Source organism: Rhamphochromis longiceps, linkage group LG3, assembly GCF_057381845.1.
Source record: "Rhamphochromis longiceps isolate RC_006_pf linkage group LG3, R_longiceps_female_GT1.1, whole genome shotgun sequence".
In the NCBI taxonomy this organism is placed as follows: domain Eukaryota; kingdom Metazoa; phylum Chordata; class Actinopteri; order Cichliformes; family Cichlidae; genus Rhamphochromis; species Rhamphochromis longiceps.
The window spans coordinates 22,986,048-23,010,192 of record NC_140559.1 but is presented as its reverse complement, the minus strand read 5'-3'; the positions used below and the strand labels follow the sequence as shown (position 1 = coordinate 23,010,192).

At 41.2% G+C, this 24,145-nt stretch overlaps 2 protein-coding genes across 3 annotated transcripts; one reads left to right on the top strand and one right to left on the bottom strand.

Annotated features, from left to right (window-relative positions):
- Positions 1 to 1,235: 1,235 nt before the first annotated feature.
- LOC146673481 (class I histocompatibility antigen, F10 alpha chain-like) lies at positions 1,236 to 9,431 on the bottom strand. Its single transcript, XM_085400962.1, has 8 exons — positions 9,377 to 9,431; positions 7,597 to 7,872; positions 6,933 to 7,223; positions 3,852 to 4,136; positions 3,310 to 3,441; positions 2,758 to 2,787; positions 1,910 to 1,957; positions 1,236 to 1,306 (listed from the first exon to the last, which is right to left on the bottom strand). Exons 1-8 carry the CDS (start codon positions 9,429 to 9,431, stop codon positions 1,236 to 1,238), a joined length of 1,188 nt encoding a protein of 395 aa, XP_085257088.1.
- A 3,871-nt stretch (positions 9,432 to 13,302) lies between these two features.
- On the top strand, positions 13,303 to 23,884 carry LOC146673480 (uncharacterized). 2 transcript variants are annotated; one of them, XM_085401982.1, is made up of 5 exons: positions 13,303 to 13,404; positions 20,144 to 20,191; positions 22,967 to 23,022; positions 23,115 to 23,494; positions 23,598 to 23,884. In XM_085401982.1, the coding sequence occupies exons 2-5, from the start codon at positions 20,160 to 20,162 to the stop codon at positions 23,733 to 23,735; spliced, it is 606 nt and encodes a 201-aa protein (XP_085258108.1). In that variant the 5' UTR covers positions 13,303 to 13,404; positions 20,144 to 20,159; the 3' UTR covers positions 23,736 to 23,884. The 2 variants fall into 2 exon arrangements, with proteins under 2 accessions (XP_085258108.1, XP_085258109.1); XM_085401983.1 differs by lacking the exon at positions 13,303 to 13,404 and adding an exon at positions 14,132 to 14,702.
- The last annotated feature ends 261 nt before the right edge of the window (positions 23,885 to 24,145 follow it).

Genomic DNA, 24,145 nt, shown 5'->3' with positions numbered 1-24,145 from the left:
GATGCTGTACCATAAAGCTCTATTTTGGGTCTAGTCTTGTTTGCACTGTATATGTTGCCACTAGGAGTAAATGGTACTTTTGTACAGAACTTTTCATTTCACTGTTTTGCAGATGACTTGGATATTTCTTTGTCTTTAAAAGCAGAGACAGATTCATTTCAGTTGTTATTACGTTGCCTTGAAGACATTTAACAGTAGATGTTCTTAAATTTTTATACATTAAATGAAAACAAAAAAAGAAATTGTCATTTTTGGCAAGTCCAGCCAGTGCTTAATCAATGTATTTACACATTAGTATTAGACACTGTTTGGTTTTTGTAATCATCCTGCAGTTCACTGAAACTCTCCAAGGCCTTATAAATAAAAAAGATTAATTACTATGTTTGACCAAGACACCATTACAATGATCACACCAGTGTATCTAAATTCATTAAACTCCTGATATGCTGTACTAAAGTTTCCTGTCACATCATTAAAGAAGCATGAACACTTTTAAAACACATTTCATGGAACAACTTTCAATTTATTTCTAAAGCACCAACATGCTGTACAAAAAGAAAATAAAAAATAAGAGATCAAGAATAAATAAGTATGTACAAAGAGTAAAAGTTTATGACATTTAAAAACAGCAGGAGATGGAGCCTGTCTCCAGCAGCAGCTCATTCCACATTTTAGGAAAAATTTCAAAGGCTCCTCTGGATTTATACAATGTCTTTGGGAGAGTCAAAAGCACCTGGTTAGCTGATCTACAAGCACGTGACAGCATGTAAGGGTGAAATATCTCAGAAAAATAAGGCGGGGCAAGACCATTAGGAGACTTGAAAACAAATAAAAGAATTTTAAAATGGATTTGGAACTGAACATGACACTAAAACCGGGGCTATGTGCTCTGGTTTGCTTGTACCAGTTAAAAATCGTGCAGCAGCGTTTTGTACCAGCTGCTGACGTGAGGGCCCTGCTAATTCCAATCAAAAGAGAATTACAATAAGCCAGACGAGAGGTGATAAATGCATGGATCTGTGTCTCTGGGTGGCCTCTAGACAGGATGGACTTAATTTTTGACAGCTGCCTCAACTGAAAGATGGAGGACTTAACCACAGCTTTGACATGTGAGTCGAGTTTTAGGCTGGGGTCCATTTTCACACCTAAATTAGTGATGCTGGATTTTTCATGGGGGCCAAAGAGGAAAGGTCAAAGGCAGCGATACAGCTGGAGGCACTGGATTTAGCATGACCTCAGTCCATATTCTCTGTGGCAGAAGATTTAGTGTGAATCCTGAGCGTTGTTTTTTTGTCAGAGCCATCAGCTGCAGGGATGAACAACAGTATTATTTTACATGTAAAGTAACACACAGGCTGCTCTGCTCTGACTTATTCTCTGTTCTTTGGCAAAGCTGCTTTCTCCCCTCGCTCTAACTCAGAATATGAAAACATACAGCAGGTTCTCAGTGAGCGATGCACCAACCTGATCATATCATGAAAATTAATACATGCTTATGTGTAAGGGACCGTCACACAATTAAATATTTACTTTCTATCTTTAATTTAAATCAATTAAATGTAACAAGGACTTCCAAAAATAGAAACCTACTGATCTGATCTTTATTAGGAAAATAATAAATTATTATTAATAAATTATTATTAAATAATAAATTATTTATTAATGCTTTACAGCTAGCAAAGATCAACTTGATGTGGATCCAACTCTGTGAGACTGCTCTCAGACTGGTGCAGTAGTATCCTACATTATACTTACGGGGCAGAGTAAAAGCCACCGGAGAAAGAAGAAAAAAGTATTCAGCTGCAACATGAGTTTAAAATGTCTCCGTCACTACCACAGTACAGAATAATGTGACTTATAATTACACACCACGGAGCTCAATGCTACACATTAGCTGAGGAAAACTTACCCGTGCTGCTTCTGAGACTGGTTTCCTCAGCCTCGTCTTCATTACCCTCTGTTGGCAGAGGTATGAAAATGCGCAGTGAAATCTAACGCGCATGGCAAACTTCGCCGACGATATTCTAGGGAGGAAAAAATACACATCAGCCATCGACCATTTTGATGAACGCATACGCCCCCTTGAGCGCGCTAACTTTATTAACAGCCACACAAATGTAAAGCACACATCAAACATAAATAGACCATTTGACTGTCTCCATAATTGAGAGCATTTTCTCTTCTTATTTCAACACCCTCGTCTTCCTCAACCTTCTCACTGTCAGCCTCAACATTTGTTACAACCACTGCTACACTTCCTGTAAAGACAACATACATTTTGAGCTATATGAAGCAAAACGGCAAACTTTACTACCCTGACATAAAAGAGGCACTGTTACTACATAAAACACATACAGAACATTAAGACCCATCTTCTACAATCTGTTCAGTCTTAAACCAATCTGTTATGTTTATCTGAGGAAGGAGAAGGAACCATGTACCATTGCCATTAATGCTTCTTTTATTTATGAACTGCAGGGTAACGTTTAAACGTTTTCAGCACTGCTGTATAAATATTATTACATAATAATAGTATACTACTATTATTATGCTGAACACAGGTAACCATGAGTCTGGCTGCTCTAACCTTTCTCCTCATGCTTCAAGTTTCTGTCTCCTCCACTCTGTTTGCCTGTTCACCTCCTCTGCGCTACACTGAGCGTCTTTGAGCAAACACTAATCTGTTAAAGGATCGGCTCAGACTGACACGAGTCTCTGAACATCAAACTTTATAAGACAGGAAAATAAAGATGTTACCTTGGTTGTCGTTGGCTACACGTCTGCCTCCTGTAAACAGACGTAACACAGACTGTCAGTGATCATGGATGAACTCAGTGGTTTGTTCTACATGTGTGAAGCAGCTCAGTGTGCTGAGCCTCGGACCAACTCTAATATCATCAGACCTCAGTCAGCAACATGTTCAAGTCATTGACATGAATGAATGAATAACATGCTGAAGTATAATCCTACAGTTTGCTGTAATTCAGACTAAATGTTGTTGAAATGTTTCAAAGTTCTACATGCAGATGTGTCTGAGTGGAGACGGTGGAGGAAACGAGCTGCACACTATCAGCAAACAGCAATCATTTCTGTTCTGGAAAGAAAAACTACATTTATGTCCCAGAGGGGTCAAAGTTATTGGATTAGAAGCTGCAGACAGGAAAAGTCTGACATCATGTCACATGACTGACATGTGACCTTTGACCCCCTCATGGAGTCCTAATAAAATAATAACTGAAGTGTTTGAAGACTGAAAGACTGGAGCAGCTGCTGTGATGTAAATTATACACAACAGCTCACTGTACTTACTAAGACAGCCTTTTTTATGCAAGCATATCAGACCCAGACCTCCACAAACAAAAAGCGCAATCGCAGCCAAGGCTCCACCCTGTGCACTGATCAGAGCTCCAGATCCAGGTTCCTCTGGATGGTCACCGTTCTCTGAAACACAGACGTGAGTTTTAGGCTGAGGTCACTGTCAGCATGTTATTTGCTGCTGTTTGTTACTGAGATGTAGATTTGAAGCCACAGTCATGATGAAGTCAGTGATTGGACAGCAGTGATGTGCAGGAGGTCACTGAGAGGGGACGGCATTGAAACAGAAACTGTTCATATCTGGAACTTTTCAGTGATTCTCTGAAGGAGATCGCTCCTCTGCTTCTTCGAGGCTGCAGAGCTGGGCTAAATGTGACATGCTAGCTTTGTTCTCAGATGGACTGACATGGCTCTGACCACAGGACTGTGATCAGGACAGTCATGATGCAGATCTGCTGGACACAGAGAAGCTCACTGCTCTGACTGAAAAAACAAAGTTATGATCAACAACAGAGACAATAAAAAAAGTTTCTTACTCCAAGTCTTCACGACATCCACACGGGTCGCCTCATGAACGACTTCACAGCTGAACTTTGACAGGTCAGACTTCAAAATCTCCACATGGTCTCGTCTCTGGAAGGTCTCGTCGTTATTTGGAAGAACTCCTGAGCTACTCAGGCCGTCGTCTTCAGTCAGAACACGCCCGTTTCTTCTGATCCTTACAATGATGTTTTTGCTGTAGAAGCCTGTGGCGAGGCAGGTCAGGGTGAGGTTTGTCTCCACTCTGGACTTCTTTGCAAACACGTACACGTCAGGTGGAGCTGGAAGGAGGAAATGAAAACTGTGTCACTAAATATTAAAACATAATTATGTGAATATGGTTTACCTCTGAATATGAGCTGTGTTTTCTGCGGCCTTGACTGTTAAGTGAGGTATGAAAAATTGAGGGGAATAGAGTTGCAGCGTTTGGGGTTTTTGTTTCTGGGACCAATTGCAAGTAATTGCAGTGACCCCTTGGTCACCCAGAGGTCGAGCATGCAGCACCTTCAACCTCCAAGTGACCAATTTTACATTAAAAGACAATTGCACAGGTCACATGATGGGAGGCAACCTGTGTCAGTCTGACACGGACCAACTGAAATCAATCTGATCTTTTGGTAAAGGTCTGCAATCAATCACCATGTAATCCATTAACAGCAGACAGACCATGAACACAGTCAGTCTGTGCTGCGTCTGCTCTATCATTGATTTCTGCAGTGAGGTCTGAGACTGGTGACTTTACAGCAAAGTGCATGAAAGAGCTGGATTCTCCGTCCTCTAATGAATGTGGTGATAATGTAACTGTCACAGTTTAAACATGGCTGCTCTAAGACGTCCTCTGGGCCTGAGGAGCTGACATCAGCTTGGAGCTCCATCTTTCAGCAGTTGATAGATACCCACATCATTCCTGATCTTTGGAAAACCTCTGATATCATTCCTGTTCCAAGGAAACCTGATCGAGCTGAAAGTAACCACAGACCTGTAGCACGTACACCAGTGAATGACAGGATTTGAGAAATGTGTAGGTATGTTTAAGGAAATGTGTCAGACAAGAAAGGGCTACAGTTGATCACGGTTTCATTTTAAGTTTGCTTCAGACGAAAGACGATTTATCATCCTGAAGTACAGCAGTCTGTGTGATGATGTGATCACAAACCTTTAAATGTAAAGAAACTGGTTTTGATCCAAAGATGGTGACCATCACAGTGCTGTGAGCATACAAGGTCAAAGTTCAGTCTGACAAGTACCCCAGTGTTAATATTGATAACAGTTTTAGATGTTGGTCTGTTTTTCTGTTCTAGAAAGTTCAGTCAGACGGACTAACAGCATGATGTGGAAATCTTTCAGTGGCAGGAAAATGATGGTTACTAGATGGTTACTTTGAGATCCCTTCCCAGACGCCTTAACGCCCACTCACATCCTGGGCCATCTGATCTCAGAAATTCGCATGATAAGGTGGGGCCAGGTTTCACAATGAACCCACCCGAAACTCTGGCTGATTGGGGCCCACACCCAATTTCACACCTTGGCTCAGGCGATTAGAGGATCATCAGGGGGTCCTTTTGTCCCTCTGTGGGGGGTCACTCCCACTAGGTTTATATCTGGGACTCTCCACCATTTGACCTTAGAACTGAAGAAGCTTCTCGGATGAGAGGTGAAACGTCTTCAAGTAACTTAAAGAAGTCCAGACGCTTTTCTTTGCAAGCTCCTTTGACGACGATGGTTACTAGAAGTGTTGCAGACATCCATGAAAACCACAGTCAGAAACCCCATCGTCGTTCTCCATGTCTGTATGAACAGTGTGTGTTACAACAAGTCAGGAGGATCAACTGATCTCCTCTCAACATGAACGGTGACCTTCTGACAGCAGGCATAGATTTAATTAAAAAAACAAAGAAAACACTGAGCTATTACACTGAATCTATTGCTGATGTTAGTTCTATAGACTTCAGTAATAATGAATCGAAAAACACAGATCATTATGTAGGGATGGGTATTGATAAGATTTTAACGATTCCGATTCCATTTTCGATTCTGTTTAACGATTCGATTCCTTATCGATTCTCTTATCGATTCTTTTTTTTTTTTTAAAAGGAGAACACTAAAGTCGATTAGCTTAGAACTGTGTTTTATATCTTTTCTTTGAACAAGATAGAAATTTAGGAGTAACATGGCCTTACAAACCCAACAGTGAGATCTTAAGAGATCCACAGCCTACGGCTCTTCAATGGGGTGTCACAGGGTCCCCAGGAAAAAAAAATGTATATGTAAAATAATAAAATAAATATTCTCCTGTAGCAATAACAAAGTTTAACATAAATTATTCTGTAGCAATTACACAAGAATATCCAGTAATGTCCTGCCTACAATTAAACACATTCACTTACCAAAGTGAAATCGGGGGCATCTGCTGTGGCAAATGGGTGCAAGCCTTTTACCACAAACTTAGTCTCTGCTCGGTGACATTCGTCTATCCTGGCCTGAAAGGAGACGCTACCGGTAGACTGCAGCGAGAACTGCCAGCATCTGAGCCAGACTCTGTCTCTCTCATCATGGGTTATCTAAATGCAACGCACAGTAATAGCAGGTTTTGTAATAAGGTAAATCGCGCTAACATAATATGCAATGCTAATTGATTAGTTGCCTGCAGTATTAACGGGAGAGGACGTGGAAACGCTACCGCTGCTGCTGGGTTGAGCTTCGCTAGTCCGGAGCGGATCAAAAACACGACATTCGTTGAAAGCAATCGCGTGTTTTTTGAGCAAATGCTTTTGCATATTCGTAGTGTTTCCTCCCTTTGATGAAATATCTACTTTGCAAGTATTGCACGTTGCCCTGTTGTCATCCTTTCTCATAAAGTGTAACCAATCTTTTGAGCGTTTGTGCCGCTCAGGAGCCGTGTTTCCTACTGGGTAAAAGACGCTACTCAACGTGATGACGTCATTCGGGGCGACTGGAATCGATAAGGGAATCGTTTTTAAAAGTGGCAAACGATTCCAAGGAATTGAAACAGTGGGAACCGGTTCTCAACAAGAACCGGTTTTCGATACCCATCCCTATCATTATGTCATACATACGGGCTTTTTTCAGCTGCTTTTGTTCAGAAGTCACAGACTTGCACAGCCAATCGATGCACTCGTTCTCCAGGTATCCCTTGGTGTACTCTTTCAGCACCTGGTCATTGTCCCACTTTGTCTTTGAAGGAAGTGCCTCTTTAACTGGAGCGACCCAGACTCTGCTTTTATCATCAAAGGACAGGAAGTCGTTTCCATCATAGTTATACTTGCTCACGCCGTGGACAAACCTGAGCGCACCGTTAGGCTGCGTCTCACCCTCACAGCCCACCATCCACTGAAGAACATGAGGGGCTGAAAGCAGGAGGGCAAATATTAATAAATGAATGTTTAAATAAACATCAAAGGAGAAAATATGGACATGCTGATGATTCCATGATTAATAATTACACATCCTCTACAGAGAAATACTTATATGTATATATAATTGGTGTAATATACTGGGACATTTATAATTGGAGTGTTTGTATGTTTGTATATATTTTGTAACTCTGCAATATGTTGTATTGTTTAACTTAGTCAGTTACTGTGTTGGAGCAACTGTGATCACATCATTTCCTTTGGGATTAATAAAGTTTGATTCTAGTCTTGTTGTTGATTATTGGTCCTTCAGATTTCATGGATCTTACCTGAGTGAACAAATCATTGAAGCACAGCAAAGACTTACAGGCAGAGTCATTCTGTCTCATTCGCTCCATCAGGATGCCGATGTTGACCTTGAACCACTGCTGCTTGATCCTGCGGGACTGTGTGCCTTTTTCCCAGTAATCAGCAGGGAAATGCTCTCTCATCCACTCCTGTTTGGGAACTTTTGTCTGATTCTCGCTATCATAGTAATCGATCATCCTGCCGTCCAGCAAACCCATGGCTGTGAACTCGTGGATGCCCGGCAGTCCAACGGGTTTGGAGAGTCCAGTGTAGATGTAAGTGAGGGAATGAATCTCTGAAAGTCACACAGGTAGGAAAACACAGGAGGAGGATGGATGAGCTCTGATATTTTTACTGGGCAGGTATGTTTGAAGATCCATGGATCAGAAGCTCTGGCCCTTTGGTATTTCAGTCATGAACAATCAGTGAGCAGCAGTAAATAATCATCTGTGTTATTTCTGTCACAGTTTGAAACTGAATGTTTTTTCTGTTCTTGCTTCTTTCAAACTGCAGGTCAGAAATAAATCAAATATTTGGACCCAAACCGTCTCCAACATCATAAACACGTCTTTCTTTAAAGTTTCAATATGTAATGCAGTGATTTTAGTCTCAGCTGTAAATGTAAACATCCAAATACACAGTAATAACTGATATTAACTGAGAGTTCAAACTAAAGCTGAGGTTTGTGTGAAGATGTTACTGAGCTGTTTGAGACCTACAAACTTTACAGAAGTTTGAAATCAGACAGAGAACTTCCTGTTCTCATTTGGTTTTCCTGCAAGAAAATAAAGTTTTGTTAACGAGTGTTTTTACACTCCGACTCAAAAACAACCACAACTTTAACAACTTTAACAACTTTTAACAACACAACTTTAGCCTCAGTCAGAGGCTGGATTAAAGGTAGCATTTTCTTAAATGTTTAATTTTTTTAATAGTTCCAGTTTTACATGTTGAGGTGAGTTTGCATCCCTGTATGAATGAAGCCTAGGCTGGGAGCAAGGACAGAGTATTAAAACCTTTCTGTTTCTGTTGTCTTCACTGAAACTTGACTTTGTTTATTAAAACAGAAAAATGTATAATATTCCTGAACCATGAGGGAGGAACAGAGAAACTAAGAGACCACCTTTAAAAAGCAGTCAGAGCTCTTCAGCAGCACAGATGTGATCTGTGTTTGTCATTTAGTGGGAAATCTTGAGGACAGAGCACGGTGCTGTCCTATAAACAGATCTCCTTAACCCTGCAGAGAGCTGTGATCAGGGATCCTGCATCATTTTAAAACATCCGCTATAAACTTCTTAAATCCTCTGTCTGACACATAACAGCCACATTAAACCGGTAGTAACACTGAAACTAATGAATAACCTGCAAAAGTTGATTCTGTTCATCTGGATAATTAAGATTAAGGAACTGACCTCCCAATTGCCAACAGCCCATTGTTCCATCGGTGGGCTGGTTTCAGTCATTATGCAAATGTACTGTTTATAAGATCGGGGAAACCTGCAGTCAGCTGAGACTGAAGAAGTCACTTGGATGAGTGATGAAACGTTTCTCCCACAAAAAGCTACGTCCAGATGAACAGAATCAACTTTTGGAGATTTACTTACCTGGATGACTGAACATGCATCAGAATGAATAACCTCAACATTTAAACAAAACATAACTAAAAGTAAGCTTAGCTGAAAATAAATACAATAAAACTTTATAAAAGTTAAACTCGTCTGACATGTTCTTAACGAGGCCACATGTTTCTTTCGGTTTGAACCCGTCTCATCAACGTGTGCAAAAACACTAAAACTCACCGCTGTTTACCGTCACTCCTGTCCCCACAAGGACCAAAACTGAGATCACGAACATTTTAATCCAAATATTGGATTAAAAGTTCTTATCCGGAATAAACTCCGATTTATTCCCCTCTGTTGGACCAGCTTCACCTCTCCATCTCTGCTCCTCGCTGCTTCCTTCCTCTGTGATCTGAGTGATGCATTCAGGAGCCGCGGGTAAACTACTGATGCATTCAGGCCCACCCGTCTCCGTTTTTTTGTTTTTTTAAAAATAGACTTTACTTTTACTATATATATATATATATATATATATATATATATATATGCAGCCTCCTCCCTCACACCTCTCACGTGGACTCTTTTTTCTCCTTCCATCTGGCAGACGCTATCGCAGCATCTGGGCCGATCCTCCAGACTGCAAAATGCCCCCCCAAAAAGACACATCAGAGCACTTGGGGAAATATTGTATGGGAGAAGAAATGCATCAGTGATCGTGTTTATAATCACGTGAAAAAAGTCTGTTGTTAGTCTGAAAGAGCTCCAGGTCAGCATTGTATGTAGGTAAAGTCACCAGCTTGCAACGTTCTGTCTGCTGTGTCGACCATAGTCTCGTGCTGCCATCTACTGACACTTAAGTGCAACAACAGGCTCTCCAACTCCAATCTTCCACCACTGAATGTGGAGCAGCTGTTTTGTATCTGATATGGAGGGAAATTCACACAAACATACTTAAAAAAATGCCTGGCTCCTTGTCTTTGAACTGCAGGAGAGAAACAGGTGTCAGGTCTGTTGGGTAGGTGATGAGTGAAGAACAGAACAGGAACCAGCTTCACTGTGAATCATGACCTATTTCCTGATTCTCTATGAAAACCTTTTCAACCCTCAGCTAAATCTATCTACTGTGGCCTGAACTGGTTTAATGTTGCCACAGGGATTTTCAGAGTGGCCACAAAATGACTTTCACTCTCGCTTTCATTACTTTCAGTGTAACACTTGTTTTAAAGCACTCAGGGTAACACAGTGGTGGCCAGTCGGCTGGGGCCGTAGGTTCTTGACAGCTTCCTCCCACAGTTGAAAAACATCCACACGTTAGGTAAACTGGTGAGTCTAAACTGGTGTTGATGGTTTTCTGTCCGAAAGGCAACCTGTCCAACTAGTCCAGGGTGTACCTGTCTGTAGCCTTCTGGCACCTGGGATAAACTCAACCCCAACCTTGACCTCGATTTTGATAAGTGGAAGTGGGCTGGGTTAAATCTCACCAGCAGGTGGCGCTATTGCTTTGTCTGTTCATAGGTTGCATTGCGATAATCAGTCAGGGCTAGGCAGAGTCAGAAGCAGGAAATACTTCTCAATGTCCACTCTTGGAGCTCTTCACATGTCTCTAGCCCAAATCCTTCAAAGAGTAGCAGTCCTTGTAGCCTTTTTATTGACATGACAGTTCAAAATCAAATCAAATCACTTTTATTGTCACATCACATGTGCAGGTACATTGGTACAGTACATGTGAGTGCAATTCTTGTGTGCGAGCTTCACAGCAACAGAGATGTGCAAAATACAATAACGTAAACAAGCAAAATACAAGAATGGCTAATCTGAAACTAATAAATATATGTACAATATATAATAGTATATGCATTTCTGGATGTGTATACTAAATGTTTTTCTACGTGTGTGTGTGTATGTGTGTGTGTGTGTGTGTGTGTGTGTATATATACACATTTTTACAAATTAAATAGTAAGAAATAATAAAATAAAATATATAAAAATATACAGAGTTGAGACATGTGCAAAACAGTGGCATTACTGTACAGTGTGTAGTGCATAATGTTGAAGTTCCAGTAGTGAAGCTGAGGTGTCTATGAAGTGTTCAGCAGTCTGATGGCCTGATGGAAGAAGCTGTCTCTCAGTCTGCTGGTACGGGACCGTTACAGTTACAGTCAGAGGAGGAGCCAGACATTTGAAACACCCGGGGCTTAGCCCTAAAGGGTAGTATGCATGTGGGATTTTTTTTTTTTTTTTGAGGGGGGGGGGTGTAGAAATGACTGAAAGATTAATAGGCTCTGTTTTGAGTTTTGTTCAAAAAAGAATGACTTCATATAGGGAAATATATAGAACATATATATATATATCACACATGCAGGACACCTTAAACTAGTTTTTTAATTGAGCAGCAAGACAGAACGAAGTCGGGGCTGTATCAAGACACAGGGACTAAACCCCAATTCAACCAGACCCAGAACTGATCCAGAATTAAAACAGGACTACAACAGTTCAAAAGCAGGATTACTGAGGACTTAACCAAGACATAACCACAATCAGAACTAGATGATAGTAGCACTAAAAATCATCATAGACCTGCACTACACTTGTTTATTTAATTCTACCAAAGTACAATATTTAGATTGAGAAAAGTTTATATAATTATTTAGCCTTGTTGTGCAAACAAGCCTGCAGAACTTAATAAATATAGAATTTGAAAAATAGCAAACCTAAAAAGAAACACTAGGTACGAGATACATGAGTACCTATGATACAGTGATACTTTTAGTAAACAACCATTTGACTAACATGTGTGTCTCACCTGCTCTTGTTCATCTCTGTTCTGTCCTCATTCTCCATCTCAATCTCTGCTCCTCTTTGTGTTGACAATCATCAAATATACAGTTGAAACCAGATATTTACAAACTCTTCAGATCAAAACACAAACACTTTTTTAATTGTAACATCAAATCAGACTAAATGTTTATTTTTTTAGATTGATAAATATAAAAACATATTTGTTAACTTTAAGAGTAAAGAGAGAAACTGTCTGTGTTTTTTAATTGCAAATGGCACCAAATTGTATTCAAAATTGAGCCACACTTATGGAGCTCCACGATTCTTTTCCTGGTGTTTTGGTTGACATCTCTTGATTTTCCCATGTCAAAGAAACAGGCTCTGTGTTTTGCCTTATATGCATCCACAGCTGTGCCAGCAATTTACTCACATGGACTCTACTAACCTATCAGAAGCTTCTTCAGCTCAGAATGGAATCGTCTGGAGTTTTCTTATTAATTAACAATAAACTTAGTGTATATGTACTCCTAAATTTAATGAAAGTGATAAAAAATAGACAGCTCTGTCTCTCTTTATTCTGACATTTAACTAATTCAAAAATATATTTCAATATTTATCTAAAACAAAAGTTTACTCTAAATTGATGTTGTACAGAAAAAATGTTTTATGTTTTCTCCCTAAAGTGTATGTAAATATCTGGTTACAAATGTGAATATCCTGCTGTGTACTGAAATTCCTCTTGTTTTGCATAGAAATATACTGAACAACATACAAAGCATAATATATAAAATAACATTTACCTGAGTTTTTTCTTTGAAAGAACCCTCTAATGTCCATTCTTATATTTCAGTACATAACTGAAACCGATTTAGTCGGGGAGGGTAAGAACTGAAAATATGAAATAAACACATGTAAGCTAAGACTCTCTAAAAAATAGCATTTGTTCGGCTTTTCATTTCGCCATTTGTTGATTCACTTGAAGAGCAAGTAAAATAATATTGGTCAAGTGATCAGTTTCATATCAATCTTTCGTGATGCACCGTCATATTTACATTATTTGTACGGTACGAATGATTTGCTTTGGTACCTGGTCAAACTTAAGCTCTCCTTAGTATGGCTGGCTCCGTCTCTCCAACAGCGCACTCACGGGCAGCAGCTCCCCCCGCCCCCTCGCTCAGTCGCTTAGTGCCTGAGCTTGGATCATACCAATATCAGGGGGGGATTCACGCACAGTCGTAAATTCCCACAGTGTGCACTATGTGCTTCGAATATTGTGTGTACTTTTTGTTTTATACAGTTGTCAGCCAGGCATCTAACTATGAAAAAATTACACTCCAAAATACCCCGGGCTTCTGACAAAACAACCCGGGCTTAAGCCCAGTAAGCCACCCCCACGCTCCGCCCCTAGCTGAGTGGCAGTAAAAACAAATACGTGAGACGGAAGTGTTATTTTCCATGAAGACGGCACAGAGTGCAGTCGTTCGGCTGTGGTAAGTATTCGTCTTCATTTTGTTAAACATTGGGGAACAGGGGTTTTATGCGAATGTATATTTATTTCAGGTTGACGGTGTCCGTGTGAAAAATGTTTAAAAGAAGAAGAGAGCTGGTTAAAACTCCGAATTTTAACCATCCCCAGCTGCCGACTTATTACGCCTTTTTGGTGGCTTCATAATCTGTTTAAGCCGTGATGATCCTCAGAATCACCTTAGACCCAGTTAACACAAAAACAAAGCCACATAACGAGTCAGTGGCGTCATTTCACAGAAACTGGTCCTCGTTTATCACGTTTGGTCACGCGGTATTCTGAAGAACGACACGAGCTTTGTTTGGATACGCCCCCTTTGCTCAACGCATGCTTCGTTGCTCATTGTGATCGAGCTGGAACAAAGGATATCCACGCTATACCAAATCCAGGGGGCTGAATGCGAACTTGACACGATCCTCCTTGGCAAAGCTCAAACCACCGCTACTAGCGCTGAGCTAGCCGACACAGTGCACCATCCAGCTGCTGTGTCCCAAGATCCCGCCAACAGTCAACACAGGCTCTCAACTTGCGTCGCTGGTGCTTCTGCCAAGGACGAGAACTACAGGTTTCAGCTAGGGGCCAGACCCAAGGCTCTGGTCAGCTCCACTCCAACCAGCGCCATGGACCGTGGTTAAGACGCGTGGTGGCTGCAGAGGGGGCAGGAGGATCCGTCTCTCGCACCCTCACCCCTCTGGTGCGGTAGTATTGGAGAATAAATTCAATGTCCTGGATCCTGTGGACTTTCCTCCTCTGACCGCTAGCCCTCGCGATCCCGCTGTGTCGCTGAGGTCTGCGCCATCTCCACCACTACGCCCCCGGAGCCGCAGCGGGCAACCCGACGCTGTGGTGCAAACTCACCGCGAAGAGCTATGCTTTACCCTGGCTCCTCGGAGAAGAGGACCCACGGCGCGGCTACCTGGGAGTCACTCACGCAGTCCGGCTGGTGCATCTCCATCTGAACACCCCCGGTGTCGCGGCGCGGGCGTCTCAGATGGCCAGCAGCCCCCGGTGGCACCTCCTCTCTCCACGCTGGTCCTCGGGGATTCCATCGTCAGGAACGTGCGGATGAGGGTGGCGCTCACGCTGTCGTTCCCGGGAGCCACTGTTGTTGACATAGTGGACAGAATTCCCAACATTCTGGCATCCCACCCACAGGTTAACCAGCTCATCATCCACATCGGCACCAATGACATCCCCAAACAGCAATCTGAGCTGTCGAAGTTGGACTTCCTCCAACTCTTCAGCCTCCTTGGTCAGTTGCAGGTGAGTGTTTTTATCTCTGGGCCCACCCCCACCTGTGGCAGAGGGATAGGCCGTTTCAGCCGGCTGCTCAGCCTTAACACCTGGCTTTCCTCCGCCTGTGTCTCCCACGGCTTGGGTTTTATTAACAACTTTGATGCCTTCTGGGAGAGGAGGCATCTTTTTGGGGCAGACGGGCTCCACCTCAACGCCTGGGGACGCCGTTTGCTGTCCGCCAATTTGGCATTTGGCATACAGCACTCCCGCACATCGCCCTGTCACTACCCCAAACTGACATTACCTGCTGATCCGTCTGCCACTGACTGATGTTCCCCTGGTCCCAGCTCCTATATTTGTTCCACTTTTAACAGTAATACACAAAACTCTGGACTAGGACCTCTCTCTCCCACAGTCAACACAATACCTGTCATAATCACAAACAGAGAGCAACAGAATTATCATAAATCCAGTAACTCCAAAAACATTAATAACCTCCAGCCTCTTCAAAAATATCAACATCCATTCAACTCTATTGTCAAAAATCCACCAGTCTCAATCAGTATGGCACTTTTAAATGTACGCTCTCTGTCGAACAAGTCTTTTATTATTAATGATTTAATTTTAGATAATAAACTTGACTGTTTATTTTTAACTGAAACATGGCTGGGCTCGGATGCACCAGTTGTTCTCACTGAGGCCTCCCCACCAAATTTTAGTTTCTCTTTTTCTATTAGAAGTGGTAAGAGAGGTGGTGGGACTGCATCTCTGGCCAACAACACACTCACCTCCAAACAAATTTTATTTGATCATTTTACCACTTTTGAATTCCATGCTATTGTTTTCAGCAGCCCTCCAGTTTTATCTGTCACAGTTTATAGACCACCTAAAGACAGCGCTGCTTTTATCAAGGAATTCTCAGAATTTTTAACAAACATACATTCAAACTATAATATGATAATTTTAACCGGTGATTTTAACCTGCACATAGATAATCCTTCTGACCCTGCAACAAAAGAATTCTTAAACATTCTTCACTGTTTGGATTTTATCCAGCACGTCACGCAGCCGACTCACAACAGAGGACACACTCTGGACCTGGTCATCACCCATGGGCTGTCCACCAGCGTGTCCTCTGTTGTTGACTTGGCTGTCTCTGACCACTACCGTGTGTTTTTTAACATCACCGGTTTTATTCAGCGGGAGACCTCGGTGCGAACTGTGAGGAGGCGCTATCTAACCTCTGAAGTGGCTGCAAATTTTACCAGGGTTTTAGACTAATACCCCCCTGTGATTTTACCTGCACCCTGCGATTTGATTTTTAATTATTTCAACAGCAAACTGAAGAAAAGCCTTGACTCCGTTGCTCCACTCACCACCAAAAAGATTAACGTAAAACATGCATCACCCTGGAGAAACGAAGAAGTCAAAAAACTCAAAAGAAATTGCAGGGCAGCAGAAAGGAGATGGAGGAAAAATAAAAACACTATCAATCATCAAATATTTTGCGAGCAACTTAAAATGTACAATAATACATTAAGGAAGTCAAGAAATTCATACTTCGCCAAAATAATCAGTATTAACAAAAATAATCCCAAGGTCCTCTTTTCCACCATAGATCATTTATTTAACCCTGATTTTAACAGCTCCCAAAGAACCCCCACAGACTTGCTCTGTGAGCAGTTTGCAGAAAACTTCAGGGGAAAGATCAGCGCCATCAGATCTGATATTTTATCTAATCGCGATATGATTTTAAACACATCTGAGGGCTCGATTGTACCTGAGGAGACACTGGACAGCTTTGTCCTGGTTAATGCTGAGAACCTTCAGAAAGTTTTCTCCACAGTGAGACCCACCACATGTCTTTTAGATCCAATCCCTTCTTCACTCTTTAAAACACTTTATGGATTTTTTGAGGCTGAGCTTTTATACATGATGAATTGCTCTCTTCAGTTGGGTGTCTTCCCTGCTGCCTTTAACCCTTTACAGCCGATCGGAGCGGGCACGCTCTGTTTTGCGTAACTATTTTTAAATCCCGGTAGCTCTGCAACCACGTAAGCTAGCGCAATAATTTTTTTTGCATATGAAACTGGAGGAGTTGTACTTACATCTTATGCCATCAGCTTGTCCTAGGTCACAGTTTCCTTCCACATATAGCTTTGCAAAAACTGCATAAAAATCACTTGCAGCAACAAAAACATGATATTCCAGAAACACGCTTCGCCGATCCAATCAGCTGTTTGTAACACTTCCTACGTCCATCAGCGTGAACTATCACATGACCGCATGACCTGCCCGAAACCGGAAGTGATGTCATTTTGCGGAAATGTAGTTTTTTTTACCATCGTACCTCATGAGCTTATACTTGTGTTTTTAAAAGTTATGTTTGATTTCATGACTTTCTGTGTCGTTTCTGGGATGCTTAGGACTCATATTCCACTGCTGGAAATAGTTTATTGTGATGCATATGCTGTTATTTTGCAAATTTGCACTATAATATTTATTTTCGTTTTTCCTGCAGTATATAAAAATTGGTGTATTTCAAAAATAAAACTATGAAGACACTTAAAATAAATTTCCTGTGGTGGGAAACTAGTTTCTGCAACTTTTTTGTATTTACAGTTTTGAGGGATAAGCCTCTTAAATTTCTCTAACTAGAAATATATGTTAAAAAAACAAAAACGATTTTCAATTTTTTGTAGTTTATTACACTTTTTTGCAATTTATGTAATTACTATGCACCTAATGCAGACATATATTAAAGTTTGGGCTATAATGGTTGTATTGATGTATAGCAACTTGAAATGCTCCCAAAAATGGCTCCACAGCATGTAAAAATATAATATAAGCTCTGGCGGACTTGGTTCTATGGTAGGTCTTAAAGGGTTAAAACGGCGGTGGTGAGGCCCCTTCTGAAGAAGAGCAATTTGGATTGTAATGATTTTAATAACTACAGACCTGTATCCAACTTACCATTTTTAAGTAAAGTCTTAGAAAAACTTGTTTTTACTCAGATTACTGATTTTCTCAATGATAGACAGATCCTGGAGATATTCCAGTCTGGTTTTAGGGTGAACCACAGCACAGAGACTGCTCTCCTAAAGGTTTTAAATGATCTTAGATGTAACTGGGACTCCCAAAAGCTCTCAGTCCTGGTGCTACTGGATCTAAGCGCAGCCTTTGATACAGTAGACCACGCTATTCTTTTAAACAGACTGAAACACATGGTGGGCCTCTCTGGTGCTGTACACAACTGGTTCACTTCCTATCTCTCTGACAGATCTTTTATGGTAAGTATGGATACATGCTCCTCTAAGATCCATGAAATGACATGTGGTGTGCCTTAAGGGTCGGTTCTAGGCCCTGTACTTTTTAATTTGTATATGCTCCCTCTCGGCAGTGTCATCAGGAGGCATGGAGTGAACTTCCACAGTTACGCTGATGACACGCAGCTGTACATCTCCGTGTCTCCTGATGACACCAGACCAATGGATGCCCCTTTTAACTGTATCTTGGATGGCAGAAAACTTTTTACAGCTTAACCAGGACAAAACTGAAGTTTTAATTGTCGGTCCTGAGGCTCAGAGAGAGAAACTCTTGTCTAAATTAGAGGCATTTTCACTATGTCCTTCGCTACAAGTGAAAAACCTGGGTGTTATTTTCGACTCTGAGCTTGGTTTTATCCCACATGTTAAACATGTAACCAAAATTGGATTTTATCATCTAAAAAATATAGCCAGAGTCCGCCCTATTCTCTCTCGGGCCAACACGGAGATGCTGATGCATGCTTTTATTACCAGTCGCATTGATTACTGTAATGCCCTGCTCTCTGGTCTTCCTAACAAGAATATTTCAACTTTACAACTTTTGCAAAACTCGGCAGCTCGTGTGCTGACGAAGACCAGGGGGCGGGCCCACATTACACCGGTTTTAGAATCGCTGCACTGGCTCCCCGTGTGTTTCAGGATCGATTTTAAAGTTCTTTTATTGGTTTTTAAATGTCTTAATGGTCTTGGGCCTTCTTATCTCTCAGATCTGCTTTTACCATACGAACCCTCGCGGACCCTGAGGTCCTCTGGTACTGGCCTTTTGATTGTCCCTAAAGTCAGGACACATACTCACGGAGAGGCAGCTTTTCAGTGGTATGGTCCTCGTCTGTGGAACAGCCTGCCGGAGGAGCTCAGGGCCGCAGAGAACGTACATGTTTTTAAGAACAGGCTCAAGACCCACCTTTTTAATTTAGCTTTTACTTAGCGTTTATTTATTTTATGCTTATTTATTCTATCCTGTTCTATTATTAATTTAGGCTTTACCTAATATTTATTGATTTTATTCTTATTCATTTTTTAATCTTCTTACTCTATTTATATTTATATTTATATTGTATCCTGTTCTTATTTATTTTATCATTTTACCCTGTATATATCGTATTGTGTCATATCTCCAGTGTTTCCTCGGAGGGCGCTCTCTGCACCGGGGCTGTGATTGACCGTGGCTGCTGGGTCTCTGGGGTCCTCTCAGCCTGGTTGGGGGGCTCCTTGGCCTCCCTCCTGCTGTGTGCCCAGCCTGGAGGCTGCGGTCTGTGACCGGCTCCCGGTGCAGACGGCTCCCTGTTATAGTGTTTCCTCACTTGGCTCATGCGAGCCCAGCCCAATTTTTACTCTCTAAGTGTGCGCGTGTGTGTGTGTGTGTGTGTGTGTGTGTGTGTGTGTGTGTGTGTGGGGGGGGGGGGAGATATATGTGTATTGAGAGTGTGGGGAGTGAGTTGGAGGGTGGGGTGGGCTGCTTTTAACTATGTAAAGCACTTTGTGCTACTTTTTTTTTTTTTTTTTTTTTTTTTTTGTATGAAAAGTGCTTTATAAATAAAGATTGATTGATCGTTGCACAGCATGCGTGACCTACGTGATGTGAACATGGGACAGAAAAAGAAAGACAACAAAGATCCAGGTTCATCAAAGTCTTATTATTAAAAGATAGAACATTTAAAGGGTTCCCACGCTTCTCAAATATTCTCAGAAAAGATTAAAAAAAAATGGGTAACAATAAATAAAACTTGTTCAGGGGTAACTGACCTCCAACATGAAATTTTACAGAGACAAACTCCAGGCTTGAGTGTTACATTTCAATAATGAGGAACGCCTATGTAAAGATTATATTTAAATACAGCTTTATGTCAAAAGTTAAATATTTCTTACAAAATTTTAAACGTACTTTCTAAAAAGATTATTATTAATGTAGGATTATTTGATTATTTTCAAATGGTTTGTTCTTTTTGCTGTTTCTATGGTTAAACTCAGATTACCATTTGTTTTTCTCTTTTAAAAGTAGTTTTTTTTAATTTGAAAGCTTTGAAGTTAAACATTAAAAAATAATTTTATGTTATGGCTGTATAAATGTGTCAGTGCATCAGTAAAGGTTTGAAATATTAATCAAAAGCTGCTTCTAATGATTCAAATTTCATTTTGCAGGTGACAGAGAACTAAAATGGCAACAACATCTGTAATGTTCGACAGCGGGTAAGAACCAGTTTCCCCACTCTGTAATCTCACTAAGTTTTGTTCTAGTGAGTCATGTAAATAGTTTTAGATCTCAGGTTGGAACCTGCTCAGCACCAGTAGCGGTTTTTGATAGGGCGACATGGGGGGTTGCCCAGGGAAGCATCATGGTAGGGGTGGCATCACGGGCATCTCCAAAAAAAAGTTGCTCGTACTCATGCATACATCAGCCAGCGCAATTTGGAGATGTCATAGGCACTGATCGGTCTTCTGCCACCCATTTGCTGGGAGTAAGGGCGCCCTCCGTTTGCAAGGTGCGCCTGCTGCTTGCGGCAGAGTAAGGAGAGCGCGGGGCGGTGGGGGATTCTCTGGCTGGCTGGAGCAGCATCTAATATCCAACCCGCAAAATGAAACAAAATAAAAACAAACCAACAAACATGAAAACACTGGACATTATGATACAGACTTATAATTTGTACCTATGTTTTTTCGAAATTCTATAAAGTGAGCGCGAGAGCCCTCGGTGAGCCTGCTTGCTGCTGTGCTAAAGTCAAAGTAAACTTTATTGTCATCTCCACTGCATACACTACATTATATAGAGAGACGAGACGACGAGGCTCCAGTCACAGCAGTGCAAGTAAACAAACAATAAATATAAGAAGAATAGGAAAATAAATATACACTTTAGGACTAGGGGTAAGAGGGATCAATAACTATTTAAAATTTACAGTTTGATGATTTAATATCTCACACACAACCTGTCGACAGGGGAGGGGGGTGCCGGCTTTGGGTTGGGGGATGGGTGTTCTGGAGCGCAAAATTAAAAACAATGGAAGATGGTCAAGAACAGTTCAAAGCCATCAGGTGCTCAATTTAGAAAAAAGAGAAAAGAAGAGGAGGAGAAACGAGCAAAAGATACCGGAAAGCAGATGTGTCATTGGATAATGGCAGGTCATGTATCCTGAAACAATCAGAATCATATTCAGAATACTTTATTAATCCCTAAGGAAAGTATGTGTGTTACAGTTGGTACAGGAAGAAATTCTAAAAAAAGTAACAGTGACAGAGTAAACTCCAAACAATACATTGCGTTACAGATTTTGCACATTTAAGAAATAGCACTAATATATACAGATCACTCAGTTATAAATATCAAGGATTAACAGAGGTGATGATAAATAAATATCAAGATTTTGGGGCAATCAATTGTATGATATTGTGAGAACGAAGGCTGCATTGGTTGTGGTTTTTACACATATAAACACATAAATAAGTTGGAACCAGCCCAAGGAGATAAATAGATAAAGATCAACCAATAGGAGAGTCTGCGGATATGTAAAGATGGACATTTAGCAGCAGCATACAAAGAACAATGATGTACACGATTTCCATAGCCAGTGATAAAATGTAAAGCAAAATGGTACACAGTATCCAACCTCTTTAGGTAGTGAGCAGGTGCATTCATAAAAAGCAGGTCACCATAATCCAATAAAGGTAAAAAAGTTGCACGAATCAAGTGTTTTCTCATTTGGAGGGAGAAACAGGACTGATTTCTAAAAAAGTAACTTAGTTTTAGTTTTAACTTCGACACAAGCCTTTGAATGTGAGTATTTCCGATATCAGTACCAATAATTTTAAGTTTTTCAGGTCTAAAACCAGTCCTCGCTGTTTCAGAGACCCATCCGTGTAAACAAAGCAAAACCACAGATCTTTTATCTTTAACTTGTCACAAGAGAAGCCCGGCCAGGATCTTGCAGAGAGTTATTCACTCGTCACCTGAGCTCAGCCAACTCCGAACCTGATTCCCCTTGCAGCTCCTTTTATTTGAGTGAAAACAGTCATACATTCAAGGCAAGCATATGCGAGCAACGTGTGTGTGTGTGTGTGTGTGTGTGTGTGTGTGTGTGTCATTTCCTGACACCATATATGGCTTGGCCCTTCACAACATCTCCAGTCGGTCCATATAGGGCATGACCTTTTAACGAATCAACATGTGTACTAAGCATGTAAAAAGCAGAAGTGAGCAGCCCAGTTAAACTTATAAAAACAGGAACTTGTTGAAATGACAATCTTAAAATAATCAACTCTATCAGGAAGAGTTTCTGTTTCCAGCTGTGTCCAGAAATCCAGCTGTGGATGCTCAGTATCTGAGCTACGTGAGCTGCAGCACAAGAAAAGTGGAGTTTGTGCTGCTCAAACATAAACAAAAATTACATTAAATATTCTTGATGGAAAATTAAAGGTCCAAATGTCAAAGAAAGGTGACATTTCTGAGTGCACCAGAGAGCATGTAGCACACTTTCCAGGGGCTGCCATGTATTGGCTGGACGTGGACACAACGCCTCTTATTAAATGCCGCCTTTAGCTCAGAGGGAGAAGAGACGAGAAGGAACGGGATAAAACGAGTCATTCTCGACATTATATCTGTATAACGCAATAACATTTACTCACAGTAACAAACGTGGGGTGGCTGAGGATAAGAACCTAACTCACTCTGAGATGTGAAAATGAATACAGAGTGAAGCCTCAAACCAAACTGCCACACAGCACAGGATGTATGGACCCAGGATGGTTGATGGTTCAGTGCAGAGACAGCAGCTTGTAACCCCAAGCTCAAAGCTGTTGAACACACACACCAAACTACTGTGGTGCCATGACTTCAGGAGGACAGACATGAAATGTCATGACTTTGGCATTAAGCTCTATACAGTGAGGCTCACAGGCTGACTGAGGACTTGGGTAAAGGGAAGGCTGTTGTCACAAACTCTGTTAACATCATTATGTTTTCTGTCTTAGTTTGGGACATAAGGAGTCTAATGTGTCTCTTGACTCTCTGTCCAAAGGAAGGAAAGGTATGCTACAATCATCTTTGGCTCATTTAAAACAAGTCATAATGTGTTTTCCATCTTTCAAACACCTTTCAAATGTCTGCCTTGTGTTGCAGATGAGGACTTACCAGCAGCTGTTTCACAGTTTGAATCTGCAAACAAAGGCAAGTGTTTCCCCTTAGAGAAGCCAGCTGGTGCAATTTTGAGGAAAGCAGAGCTTGAGGACACCGTTTACAAAGATTATCCTGCTGATGTGAATGGCTGGGGAAAATTCTACCTTCCAACGACTGTAACCATGCAAATTATTGGCGTGGTGGAGGGCATCTCATGTCTGTGCGACCAGCTCGTTCTGATGACCTGCAAGGACAAACAGGTGTATGGCTATGATGGAGAGGAGCTTCATCTGGTGGCTTCAAGCATCAAGCAGCTACTTGATGAAGGAATGGAGTATCCAGCATCCAAGACCTACTACAAGGGGGAGGCCTTCAAAGACATGGTGAGAAATTACATTTGTTTGCTGGGAATAACTAAGATTTCATGGTTGATTATCCTTATTAGTCTGTTAACTTTCTGTGCTTTTCTTGTTTGTTTGTGTTTAGACCAAGAAGGACTGGGAACAGGTGTGGAAGAGCCCTGTGGGGAGGAGGTTGGATGAAGAGCATAAAAAACTTGTGGCAACAAGAAAGCCCAGATTACTGGACTTCATGAAACGCAATCAGATACTTAAAGGCTGTTGATTGCTTCCCTAACCCTGTGATGATTAGGGCTCCCTACACTGAAAAAATGGGAATTGGGAGGCTTTTGAATTTTCACAAATGTTTCATGTTTCATGTTTCTCTTATTTACATGATTAAATAAAGTACTATTTACTTGATTATAAACAATACTGAGACTACTCATTTTTCTTGCATTGATTTAAAGTGACTAAATTACACTCAACAAAAATATAAACGCAACACCTTTGTTACTGCTCCCATTCCCCATGGGATGGACGTAGAGACCTAAAATTCATTCCAGATACACAATATAACCATCCCTCCCAAACAGTGGTCACAAATCAGTCCAAATGTGTGGTAGTGGGCACATCTGCCATATTGAGATGATCCATCCCACCTCACAGGTGTGCCACATCAGGATGCTGATCTGA

Coding starts and splice junctions, on each gene's coding strand:
- LOC146673480 (XM_085401982.1), top strand. CDS start 20,160: ATGGCAACAACATCTGTAATGTTCGACAGCGG. Junction 20,192..22,966: donor TCTGTAATGTTCGACAGCGG/GTAAGAACCAGT, acceptor TTTCTGTCTTAG/TTTGGGACATAAGGAGTCTA. Junction 23,495..23,597: donor GGGAGGCCTTCAAAGACATG/GTGAGAAATTAC, acceptor GTTTGTGTTTAG/ACCAAGAAGGACTGGGAACA.
- LOC146673481 (XM_085400962.1), bottom strand. CDS start 9,431: ATGTTCGTGATCTCAGTTTTGGTCCTTGTGGGGACAGGAGTGACGGTA. Junction 4,137..6,932: donor AAAGCAGCTGAAAAAAGCCC/GTATGTATGACA, acceptor TCCTCCTTCCAG/CTCCACCTGACGTGTACGTG. Junction 3,442..3,851: donor GGATGTCGTGAAGACTTGGA/GTAAGAAACTTT, acceptor TCTGTGTTTCAG/AGAACGGTGACCATCCAGAG.